Source organism: Apaloderma vittatum, unplaced genomic scaffold (assembly GCF_000703405.1).
Source record: "Apaloderma vittatum isolate BGI_N311 unplaced genomic scaffold, ASM70340v1 scaffold5369, whole genome shotgun sequence".
Classification (NCBI taxonomy): Eukaryota; Metazoa; Chordata; class Aves; order Trogoniformes; family Trogonidae; genus Apaloderma; species Apaloderma vittatum.
In genome coordinates, this window is record NW_009735901.1 from 59825 (window position 1) to 73068 (window position 13244).

At 47.6% G+C, this 13244-nt stretch overlaps 1 protein-coding gene across 1 annotated transcript in view; it reads right to left on the reverse strand.

The window, feature by feature from the left end:
* GPC3 (glypican 3) overlaps window positions 1-13244 on the reverse strand; it is a gene marked incomplete at its 5' end in the record, with an annotated part of 79597 nt that overhangs the window by 40480 nt on the left and 25873 nt on the right. The window contains one exon of the mRNA XM_009876777.1: window positions 3761-3881. Within this exon, the coding sequence (XP_009875079.1) occupies window positions 3761-3881 (121 nt within the window). The remainder of the gene's footprint in view (window positions 1-3760; window positions 3882-13244) is intronic.

Sequence of the window (13244 nt, forward strand, 5' to 3'; positions counted from 1 at the left end):
GCACAAACTGAAACAGATAAGTGCAGTAAGGATGGGGCAAAGCATCCACTGCAATGGTGTCAGAGCCCCATGAGCACTGGGTGTCACATAAGGGTGTCACATCAGCCAATTCAGTACCCATGGTCTCCATCCCTGCTGCATCCTCACACCAGCATCACTCACATCCACTCTCCAGAGCCTTTCTTGGAGGAGGAAGATTAATAGGAGTTAAACAGGGTGGCAGAGTACCCAGGATGTGGGACATGGGACACTGCAGCTCCCACCTCCATGTCCATCTGTTAAAACCTGAAGTTCATCTCAACCGGTCAGCCACCCAAACATCCCTGTGGTGGGAGGAAAACTGCATGACCAGAGGAAATAGCTCACCTTGCACATTGCTTTTTGCCTAGAGATGTCACCAAATCACAAAAAAAACGAGCAAGACCTTGTGCTGACACTGAATAACCTTTCAGTTTCAATATAGTTTCATGTGTGGGATGAGTGAAAACCCTTCTAGCTAGAAACAGACCCCATCCACTCTGGGAAATAAAAGTTAGGAACCAATTCCAACTCATTTTCCTGAAGGTGACCCTTGGCCTCCCAGCTGAGTTAACAACGCGAGTATTTATGGATGGGCTGCTCGTGCCTCTGGGCACACAGCAAAAATAACTCAAATCAAAACTTGGTAGACATCTAACAGAACTGAAAAAAAAAAAATCCTTACTTCCAATATGGCAATAATAAACTGCGTCGCCCACCAACGCGCAAAAAGTAGCACCACCCACAGTCACACATTGGGGTGAAACAGAAGTGGTCTGGAGTCTTGATCTGATGAGCAGGCACCTCTGAGGGCAACTGGTCCAGAAACGACGGACTTGAGGTAGCACCCTGCTCAGGCAGCCATGCTTTATTCATTTATTTATTTTAGCTTGATAAAAGGTGCTTGAACCAAAGTAATACAATCTGGCAAACTTTCACTTCCCCTTCTCTGTAGGTTAGGTTTTCTGTCTTCCTAACATGAATTTTGTTCGAATGCACAGACACCATTCTCATTTCTAACTGCAGAAGTTCAATGAGAATTTCTCATATAAATGTGTGCGCTTACCCAGACTCAGTTTGAGAAGACATGAACTAATGAACAAGCACGTTTTCCACACACAACATTCGCCAAACTCAAGCAAGCTTGAAAATGCCACATACTGCTGAAGGAACACACATTTTTCAGCAGCTTCAGCAGGCTCGAGTAAGTTGAAGCCAAATCATGGGCAAATTACACATTAGCAAAAATCTCCAAGAAAAAGTAAAAACTGTGGAATTCTAAAAAATTGCAGCAGCTAGGACAGTTCCTGACCCTACCCAATTCCACAAAACCTAAGCCTCATCTGTAACACAACACACTAGGAAGAAGTCATCATACGCCACTAAATCCACAATTTACTGCCAGTCACGCGGTTTACAGCTCTAAACACAACAAAACACTGGAAAAGATGCTCTTCTCCTCCAAAAGACTCTGGATCTTTGAAAACCCTGAAAAGCCACTGTTGGTTTGAGCTTAGTGGATAAGGAGATTTTCACCCTTCTCCAGCCTGGGAGTCCCCACTGCTTCCCAGATCTGAAGCCAACACCTGAAAAACACAAACTGTAATTCATCCAGAGCTGCTGCTCCTTCCACATTTACTACTCTTCAATGTTCAAGATGTGTTCCAGATGTGAAGGAGAGCGCAAAACTTTGGTAGGCCAGGAAAAGAAGTGTGATGCTGAGCTCTGACACCCCAAATCCCAAATTTAACTAACATCCAGAGTTAGTTTCATGATATATAAGCCACGTTCTGTAGAATACAGACCCTCCACAGGAATAGCTATGTTCATAACTATTCATAAATTACTTCCCATTTTCTCCTGATTTTATTCTCAATTCCTCCTCTTTCTCTAACACAACTTTACAAGAGGGTTTGATATTTTTCAGACTTATACATTTATGTCATTTAAACGAAAACAATTCACCTGTCCCCCATAACACCTTCCAATCCAGCTGCACAAGCCAAGGAGGGTAAGGTCTAAGAGATCATGACTGAGCTGACCACATTCATCCCCTTACCACTATTTTTCTCCGAGCAGCAGCCAACAAAGACACTCTGCTGCTGCAAACAGCTGAGTTCAGCCTGGCCATGTTTACCCAGGGTCTCCTGTTCCACAAATCTCTGCTCCTCAACAGCCTGAACTGTTCAGCAAAGACCTAACTTGACCCAATCTGGCAGCCAGCATTTCACAACAACTTTATGTCAGCAGTTTCAAGTACACTAATAACCATGTTTTGTTCGGTGCCACTTTCTCACTGTGAATGGCAAAATATCATTATCACCTGCAGGTTGAAGCCTGCCCTCTACCCCACTTAATAGGGAGCTGATTATGCTATTTTTTCCCCCCCTCTTTTAATAATTATGGGCTGTTGGCAGATAGCACAGCTCGGCGCAGAAGGCAGAGCGGGCTGCGCCGCTGCTGCCCACATCAGCTCCCACATGTCGGAGTGCTCCCAGGGACCCCGATTCCCTCACCGCATCCGCTCCCAGACAGCACCTAATGAGGCGTGCCTGCATCGCAGGGCGCAGGGGTTAAACGAGGAACTGCTATGAAAACAGTCCCTGGCAGTCCCGGGAGCAGGAAAGCAGAGGTTAGCAGAAAAGTCGCTAAGCCAGCAACTCACAGAGCAGCCTTCGCAGCCCACCCAGCCAGGAAGTGAAGCTGGGTTTAACCCCGGGAACCCGCCGCTGCCTAAAGCCTCTTGTCGGAACAACCCTGAACAAGGTACCCACTGGTAAGAACTCACTCAGGAGAGACTGGGGAGCTCAGCTGTATTAACACCATTAGCATCCAGGTGTTTGCCCTGTGAGGTCTCAACGCAGTGTCCCTGGAAAGTAGAGAGGTCCAAGCTATCAGCCTACTGAAAAACATCCCCTCTGTAGTTACTCAATGACAAAGAGACGAGAGCAGAGTCCAGATCCAGACACTAGCCCAGCTGGCCTGAGGCAGTGGTGCAGAAGAGCTTTGGGAGGTTAAGAATCACGAGCTGAACGCGGCACAGAGGTGCCACCTAATCCTTTGGCAGCAGCAGGGCTTGTTCACAGACCTAACCTGGCCTGGCATGATGGGTGGAGACAAGATACTGCTTGTTCCAGCAAGGATGCCAGGTCTCAGATCGTGGGAAGAAAGCTCCTTCCACAGCGGAAAGGGTCTCATGCAACTCTGCCACTTCCCCATTTGATGGTAACTTGCCCCAGTAGTGACCAGGAGTGGACGTCCAGGGAGATACATCAAAGGGAACCCTCCCTTCCAGCCACGAGCAATGCCAAGGGGGACTCGTCCAGCCAGAGGGGACATCAGGCACATGTCACATAAACCCCTGCCAGCACCTTGTGCTTGGGGGTACCACAGCAGCTCCATCTTTCCTGCTCCTCCACCATGAAGGGGAGGGATGCCCAGCAGAAGCTGTAGGGACGCCTCCGCCCATTGCCCGGGTGCAGAGTGAGCCCTGGAGGGTGCAAGGCACGTGCCCCAGAGTTCCTGGTGCACCCAAGGAGCTCCAGGCCAGCGTGCAGCAATCAGGACCTGCCACAGGAGTGGTACCATGTGGGGCCAAGGTGGCACTGGCTCTGCACACAGCTGCTGAAGATGGAGATGCCCCAGGTTGTCTGTCTGAGCCCAAAGAAAGTGCGGGGGAAGCCAAACTGATTCGGAAACCGCCCACTCTGGAGCCATCCCTGCTGGCACGCCTGCAACAAACCTGGTTGATGTGTTTCAGCTTGTCAATAATCTGGCTGATCACTGGCTCAGGACCTTTCATCTTCACCTCATGGTTGCCAGGCTGAGCTTTTGCTCCATTCCTTGTGATTTGAGGGCTGTACCTGTGGGAGTGAGAACAGAGGAGACCATGATGTGACGGGCTAATAGAGAGGAGATCCTTAAAGTTCAGTGCAAACAGAAGAAATCCCAAGATAAGCACCAGCCCCTTCCAAAACAGAGAGTGCAAGACAGTTAAAAATGACAAAGAGAAAGCAGAAGATTCCCATAAATATTTCTGCTCTGCCTTGGAAAAGCAGCAAGATGATGTACTTGTATCACTTGAGGACAATGAAGTCCTTTCCAGTCCATTAGTAACCAAGGAAGACATTAAACAGTATACAACAGGGATAAATATTTTCACATAACTTGCACCCAAGAGTCCTAAAAAAGCTGGCTCAGAAATTCTGGCTTGCTCATGTTTGTTTAAAATAAATCTTGGCAGACCACAGAGACTCCAGTACAAGAGCTGTAGTGTTGTGCCCACAGCCAAAAAAATGAGTGGGATGACCCAGTTAACTGCAAGCTGATTAGCATAACATCAACCCCCTTGCAAAATAATTACTATCACTGATGTGTGATTTCAATAATAAAGAATTAAAGCATCGGAACATAATTAATGCTGTCAACATTGCTAATGGAAAATAGGTGTTGTCAAACAACCCTTATTTCAGTCTTTGATGAGATCCAGCCTTGGGGATCAAAGTAACTGCTTAGAAGGTACTCTGACTTTGGTTCGGTGCTGGGCTCTGCACCATGCGATACCTTTATTTACATGGGTACTGTGCAAAGTAAAGCACCTGTAAAGCAGATTCAGAGCTGGCGGAGAGATTTCCAGGTGCAGTTCTCCACAGGGACCCTTCCAGAGCTTCCAGGGCAACTCTGCAGAGGAGGGCAGCTAAGCCCGCACTCAGCTTTTTAATCGGTGATTATGGAAGAAATATAAATATATTGCTGCAAAATTTACGGAATGGCAAAGTTTATCAGTCCAAAAAAAGTGAGAAGAGGGGTACAGGGACTGCTGCATGCTTGCCTTTGGAGGAACTCGTTTCTACACTCAGTACCTGGGTAACAGTTCATGATGCTCAGGATGTGAGACAAACACATCCACACCAACCTCAAACTCGGCTTCAGGACCAGAGCAGGCGGCTGCCACCGCTGGCTACTGGCAGCCACAGCAGTGGCACAGAGCACAGTGGAGCTGCGGGTTGCTGGTATTCATCACAGCCCCAATGATGGGCCGCGATACAGAACAAATCCTCATTTCCAACAGCTGACAGCCTGAGTACACGCTGCCAAAACCCCGGCACAGCTACGAAAGCGAGATCACCGAGATAACACCAAGCATCAGCCTGGCTTTACTGTACGTCTGTTTCTCCGGTGCCGTGGGTAAACATGAGGAATATTCCTTCCTTGGAATTCACATCTTCTACACGTCATGTCCTTACCCAACTCCCAGCACCAGCCCCAGTGACAGCCTCTCTGTCTGCCAGCTCCCCGCTCCCCTGCCCGCTATTCCTTCGTCCTCACACTGCCAGGCAAGCTCCAGTCGGCCCATTTCACAGAGGCTTTGGGGAAGTGGTGGGACTTCAGAGGGATTTAAAGGAGCAGGGGAGATAGAAGGGGTAGTGGCCCCACTAGCAAGGACGAAGGCAGGTCAGAGAGGATGCTTGGCCAGTGAAGAAAGCAAGAAGCACGGGGACATTCAGCCACAACAGCTGTCGAGGCACACTGAGGGTTTTGGGGATACACAGTGGGATACCCCACTTAATCTCTAAATTAGGAATGAGACTGACTCAGACATGTGGGGATGCAAAGGTACCTGTAGATTTATAGTGGTGCAGCATGAATTTGCCCCTGACCTGAAATATTCCCATCATTTAAAATACAGGCCTGAGGCTGATTTCCATTCCAAAGCTTTTTGCACCCCCAGCCGGGTCCTCAGCGCTGGGCACTCCCCATGCACAGCCCAGCTGAGGGCTGACAACCCCACGAGATGCTTCCCTGAAAGGCGACAGACGAAGAAGGATGAGAGAAAGCAGGCATTTGTGCCTCTAACAGAGGACCACACGCCTGTGTGTATTCCTGTTTCCAAACAGAAACCGCTTGTCCAGGTACAGAAGAAGTGTCACTGCAAAGCAAAGACAGCAACTTGGGCCTCCTGTGAGGACTCAACATTTTACAAACTTCTTTTTTTTTTAAACAGTTGCATTATCCTGCAAAGTACAGAGCACAGCTATGCCCACAACAAAACAGCTCCCGGATCAGAAAAGCACCTACACAAGCAATTAGAGGCTTGTTGCAGGCTGAAAGCTAAGCGACTGGGAGAACCGGGAGCAGAGAGGGCCAGGCTGGACCCCAGCCGGCAGCAGCCCATGGCCAGGACCAGTTTCCTGGCACTGAGGCCGGCAGGACCACATGCTCCGAGCACCATCTCGTGGGAAGATGCTGCTGCCGCAAGCACAGACCTGCCCGGCTCTGTAAATACTTGGGCTGAACTTTTTGTAGGGGAATAAAGCACGGGGAGCAGCATTAAACCTGCTGCTTATTTGTCACACCATTGCTTAATACTGCCGTGCCAACCTGACAAACACATCTGGTGACTGAACATGAACATCCACAAGACGCATGATTTTTTAGATGCCAAATAAACTACCATTTTTGGAGCCACTGTAAATTTAATTTGAAACACTGATGAAACTTTAAAGTACATTGCTGAAAAGTCTCCTGCGGTTTAAGAGATTTAACTAGAAGGATAAATCTCCCACAGGTTTCGGCAAGAGTAGAACCAAGCCTATTTGGTGCATACCTAAATGAATACAATCTCTCTCCTAAATACTTTTATACAACGCAATTCAATAGCTTGGGTCTGAGTGGGCGAAACACCTCCTGAAATTTACACAATGACTGCCAGAGAGGATTTCTGTAGCCTACGCAATGTCATACAGGACGTAGGAACACAGTAATACCACAGCTGTGCACCTAAATTATGTGCCCAAAGACTGAAATTGTTCTCCAGAAGGCTCTGCTGGGGTGGTGAGGACCTCAGATCATCCCCCCCAGAGGGACAAGCCTACCAGAGAAGGAAGGAAACCTGCAAGTGTTAGCAGAAGGATCTCTCCCTAGAATAGTGATGCTGGAAAAGCAGAGTGTTACTGCCCGGTGCTTCCCACCTGGCCCGGTACAAGGGTATGTACCAAGTCCAAAATGAACCATTTGCATCGTTACAGAAGTCATCTGAAGCAGTGGGCACTGCAAGCCACACGACTTTGAGCATGAGTTGCAAAGATGCACAGGAACACGTTACATCCAGAGCCAGAGTCGTGCTCCTGCGTGTCTCAGGCGCTTCAGGACACATTGCCCCTGTGCTGCTAAGCCGAGATGTCCCGGTGCGGTCAGGGATGAGGGGGATACCAGCTCTGCCCCAGCGCTAGGGCTGGGGTGGCATTCAGTCATTCAGGGATGCGGCCAACCGAAGGGTTAAAGACTTTGAAATGTAGCTTCAGGGATGGGCATTACTGAAATGCCAGAAAAGCTGCAAAAGGCAGCTGGCATCCCTCCCCAAAGGTCGGGCCAAGCAGCCAGGCCTTAATACAGCAGAGAAACGCCTTTTCAGCCCCCACTGAGCTGCAGGCTGGGGGGTCCCGGGGCAGTCCCCATGCACGATTCCCTTCGTCCCACCAAGCCACTGCAGGGCTGGTGGGCTCGCAGGTCTCACCGCAAAGCAAAGCGCCACCTTCCTCCCAAGTTCCCCAGCCACAGTGCAGAAAAGGAGAGATCTCAGAGCCACCTTGAGCTGCTTTCAACCTATGCCAATAAAACAGCCTCTTCTGCAGGACACTTGTGACATTCCGCAAAACCCGTGGCATAACTCTGCCATGGCGACACCAGGCATTGAACAGCAAATATTCAGAGCAGTTGAAGTCTACCGCATGGTCCCAGGGGGTCCCTGCACCAAAGGGATATCAGTGTTGCAACATGAGCATGGTCTGGCTTCCACTTCATAAGCAGAGCCCAAAATACTTTCCTCTTTGATGTGTCTCAACGTTAGTCAGCAGCATCTCCTTGTCTGGGCTCCCTGGGCATGGGCTTTTGCTAGGGACATGGTATTTTCCAAAGACAAATGTCACATTGTAAAATGTGCTGATATGCAGTCCTCACTAAAAACAACTTTAAAGACAGCCACCTGATGAAAACACAAATGATCTGAAGGTCTTTGCGGGGAGAGCACAACCACAGGCCCTTCCCACTCCTTCTCATCCACCAGCTGTAAATGCTGAAGTATGCTGTTAAATTAAGGGATTTTCCCTTCCTTTCTACCCCACCATCCACAAATGTCTCCTATGAATGTTTGGTCATTCCAGTCCAAATGCAGCTCCTTCCAGGCTTTGACTTCGGAGCAAGGAAGACACGGTGACAAATGCAATTTAAACACACGGCAATGAGTGTAAAATGTGTGTTCATCCTAGCTGACCACGCTAGGTTTAGAGATGAGTTACTGCAATGCCTGACGTGATTTAGAGAAAGTACTCCTGTAAGTCAAACATAAAGAATGACACCTTTTAGAAAAAGGAAAGCAAGTTTGTCATTCAAATAACAATTAATTTATGCCTGCCTTCCAGCTGCAGCTCCACAATTTAAGCAGCATGGAATCCTTTGCAGGCTCTTCCTCTATTATCTCTGTTCACTGCATCATATTTGTCTGAGGGAGTGGATGGGGGCCAAATATAACACAGACTGCTACAAGACAGGACTATCATACAAGAGAAGAGGTTTCTTTGCACAGGACTTAATAACCAAGCTTGAGTGCACAGCATTTCCAGCACCTGCAGTCCCCTGAAGCTGCTCTGCATTTCAGGACATGAATTACTACAGACCACATGGGCTGGTGACACCAAGTTCTAACCACATAAGAGGCAAAAAGATATGAAAAGGGGAGACAGAAAAGTTTCTCCTTCATGCTCCTGGCAGGAACCCAAGTTTTCTCTCCAGCTGGTTTTCATGGGTCCATAAAGGTGGGTGCAGTGGTGATGACAACATTCCACTCTCTCTGGCCCTGCTGCCTTTTGGTTTAGTGGGACAACATATCAGTGGTGCGAGTGGAAGGAGCTGCTTCCAACCCACTCATCCCACCCTGCAGACAGGGTGGATGAGTTCATAAGACTCTAAAAAGAAGTGACAACTTAGTTCTCTGATAGCTTCCTCTCAGAAGAGAGACCGTCCAGAGATACGGAGTCAGTCATACCAATCCCCCCAGCCCAGACACAGGCTGGGGGTGGGCTGCAGCACAGAGAAGTGCAGGTCCACCCCACTGTCCTCTTCCATATGGGGTGCATGGTCCCATCATCCCTTGACCATATGCAGGCATCTGTTATATGGAGGTGCAAGAGGTGGGATCTGTGGCTCTCAGGTGCCTTCCTGGCTTACAACGCGCACTCGGCTGCTTGCCTGCAGTCACTGCAGAGCTCGCAATGCCGCAGTCAATTTACACCACCAACAGCTCTGAGCAAGCTTCTTCAAAAGCAATCAGGAGGATCCAACACTCTCCATGGGGAGCATTCTCACCTAAATAAAAAGGAGCCATTTTCTGCTTGATTTCCAAATATCAACACCTCGCAGCCTGGTCTCACTACCATGGGAGCCCTCCAACATCCTGCTCCAGGATCCTCTGAGAGCCCTCAGTTCCCCACCAAAGGGAAGTGCTGCCTCTTCCCAACCACCCCACACAACGTGGCTGTAGCCCATAAGCGTGCCACGGGTGTTGGCTTGGTTCTAAACGTGAAGTCTCAGGTAATCACCTGGTTCTGGGAGATGGGACTTTAAGAAGAAACATCAAAAGCTGAGATATTCACAGCAAAACAATGGAAGTTCCTGACATAAAAAGACAGTCTGAAGTCTCTCTCCATTCAGCCAGCTGAGTACAGTTCAAGACAAATAGATTATGGAAAAATTGTCCAAACTTGAGACCAAGCAGCACGCTTAATAGAGGAAGATTCATGAACTTAATTTCTAAAATAGTCTGGAAGAAATTAAGGCCACTCAATAACCCACTGAATTTGCCTACTATCCTTTCATTACAGCTTACATTTGCTACAAAGCTGTGTTTTATGTGCTTGAAAAGTTATCCAGCCTCGCTCTTTGGGGGCTCCATTGTATCAGATATTTTGCAGCACTGCCAAAAAAACACACAAACCCTTCATGAACTAAAGGGTTATTGCTGGCATGGAATTTCCTTTGTTCCAATTACAGAATCTCATTTTTCTCTCTTGCTTCCAATTGTGCTTTCATTGTTTATGATTTGTATGATTAAAACAAACCACAGTAAGTTGGCAACAGTAGAGAAATCTGAGACTTCTAGTCTGAATAAGAGAATCTGGCGAGGTGCTTAAAATATATTAATTTGGAAAGGGTATAAAGAGAACGAGAGTTATGAGGGTGATTTAGATTAATGTACAAGTTTGCCTTGAGAAATTTGGAAATGACAGTATCTAACAGTAATACCTAATGTGCTTACAAGTTTTGCAGTGGACAAATGTCTCTGTCATTCTACTCCGAACAGCTTGAAACTAATATATTCATGTAAGCAGATTATTAAACTCTGAGAATCTAGATTTTAATAGGCTTTCAGTATCAAATGCTGCAAACCCCTGATAGTACATATAAGGCTCAAATCAGAGTCAGACACCTAACTCCCATAGAAACCAAGACGAGTTCAATATCTCAACGCCCACTTGACTTAAACTGAAGACTTTAAACGAGCTAATTAGGACTTCAGTGGTTAAGAATTACCCCGTTTTTTCTCTATTGGATGGAGATAAGGATAAGAGAGGCTGGACAACATCTGCTCACCACCCAACACCACCAGCATGAGGGCAGGTGGAAGCATGGTGCATGAAGACAGAAGCAAGGAAGAGCATGATGGCAACACTCACTTCGCGAGATTTAAGCCGTTGCACACCCACCCTGTCTACATGCCCAGCCCTCTACAGTCCCAGGGAAACGCCTGTCAGTTAACTGAGCTGAGGAAAGCTGCAAAGAGGTGGATGGGGATGCACAGAGACAGAGGGAGATCCAGCACGTCCAGTCCCCAGCTACCACAAATATCCCAGCACTGTGACCTCTCAACAAGTTCTTCACAAGTTGTGGAGTGTGCCACGTGTGGCTTTTGCTGTGAACCTTTGTGGCATCCCATAAAAGCACAATATCTTTTTGCACACTTTGAAAAGGGTGAAAAGCAGTAATGTGTTGCCTTATATTTTTTTTCCCCACTTTGGCTTATGTTCTTCAACCACACAGCAACAGCACGGCAAAAGACACAGGCACTGCTCTACAGGACCAGAAAAATCAACCTTCCTTGTATGGCTGTCACTGCAAGCCATTATTTCAAGGCACCATGTCCTAAACCTATATGAGGGATGGGGATCGAACTATTAACTCACAGATCAAACCTCAGGAAGAAGGATGAATTTTTGCCATTAAATAGTCCAACCTGGAGAAGTCAGTGAGATGGACAAAGTAAGACTCAGTGAAAAAGAATGAAGGATGAATTATAATAAAAATGCTAGAATACACTAAGCAGGATGAGCGATGCTGACCCAACAGGAGAGCACATTGCATGCCATCGCCACCACAAGCCAAGGAGTAGAAAGCCTTCAGCCAAGCATGTCCTCGGAGCAATTAATTTCAGGGTGGTCGCAAGGGGCTGCACCAGGCAAGGGGTGCACCCGCTGCATGCATAACCCTGCTCCATCAGTGGGAAATCTCAGAGCCAGGGATGAAACAAGAAGAGAGCTCAAGTATAGTCAGACCTCCATCACCATGACAAGCACAGAACTGAACTGAAATGGTTCATTTTGTCAGGAGAAAAGCACAATAAAATACCCCACCCAGGTGCATCGCATCAAAGTCCCAGAGGCACACGCTGTTTTCAATCTGGGCAGAGGGAATTAAGGAGGAAACAGAGGGTGGTTCAAGGCTCCAACTGGGAAGTGAGACCCAGCGGAAAGGCATTGAATTCTGTGGGAAGGAGGGACACGCTCCTCTCTGCTGGTAACAAAGCACTAGGATAAACAGGACAGAGTAAATACTGATTCAGAAAAAAACACAGGAGGAGGGGTGTAGGGTGCAAAAGAGACTGTGTCAAATAGCAGGATACAATTGTTGGTATTATCTAGAGCTTCAGGGCATTGGCAAGGGGCTGTGAAACTGCTGTAAGAAAAGGACTTAGAATAACTAGCAAATTTTGACATTATAGAGAGGTCAGAAAACAGATAAACCAGTAGGGCTCCTCGCTAACTTAGCCAACACTCAGGTACTGCATTAAAGATGTGAGAGGTAAATAGCCACAAATCCTACAGGAACACCACCAAAGCCCAGATACGCCCATGTGGAAGCTAATGCCAAACACAGTGACAAGGCAATGCCCAAGCTGTTTTATCCATGGTCTGCGTAGCACCAGCCATGGAAACACATGGACACATGGCATCCACCCAACCATTGCTCTTCCCTGGTCTTCACCTGATGTTGCAAAGCTTTCAGCAGCTTTGCCAGCTGCTTTCTAATCTATCCCTAGGGTGGGTACCTCACAGTGCCATAGGAATTACGACGTATCTCCCTCGAGTCCCAGATGCCACTCCACAGGGACATGGCCTTAGATCTTCCGACAGATGTCCCAAAACCTCAAAGGGGTCTCAGGTTGCAGGTGGTGCCCATGCTCAGGCAACTCAATCCTGTTCGAGGTGAAACATACCCAGCTGCAGCAACCACGCACAGCAAATGCGAAGCACGACCATCTCCTCCTGTCCAGCAATTTCAGTCTGGAAGATCTGACTAGCAAAAGCCAATATTCAACAAAGCAAGAGGGAAATACTAAGATATAAAGCACATTTTACATGCACAAAACCTAGAAAATCAGACCCTTCTTTCTGGCAGCTGTTACACATGAGAGACAACTACCACATCAGCATCCTGAGCTTAATACCAGATATTCAAAACCCAACAAATTTCTTGCACAAAGTGGCAAGATGGGGTTTGATGCACATCAGTCCAGCAGGAGAACACTCCAGTACCTAATGCACATTCTTAGAGCAGCTTGCAAAAGAGCTCCTACGTGGCGAACAGCTGCTTGGCTCCCTCTTGGGGAAAACACTGAAATAAAGAAACTAGTCGTTCAAAGAAACTAGTGGTTCCGGTTAGTCGAGCATCATTACCTTAAACGCTCCTGATTTTCAGGAATCTCTGAAAGAGATGCTATGCTGGGAAGTCCGAGTATGTGATGTAGTCAGTTTTGGCTCCACGTGAAGCAATGCAATTGGCTTTAGAGACCATTTTAACTACACGTTTGCTTCTATTTGGAACATTCTGCAAATGGGTCCTGGGAGAGGAGCACCGTAGCTCAGCTTTATTTAGCTGAGTTCCCCCCGTAGTTT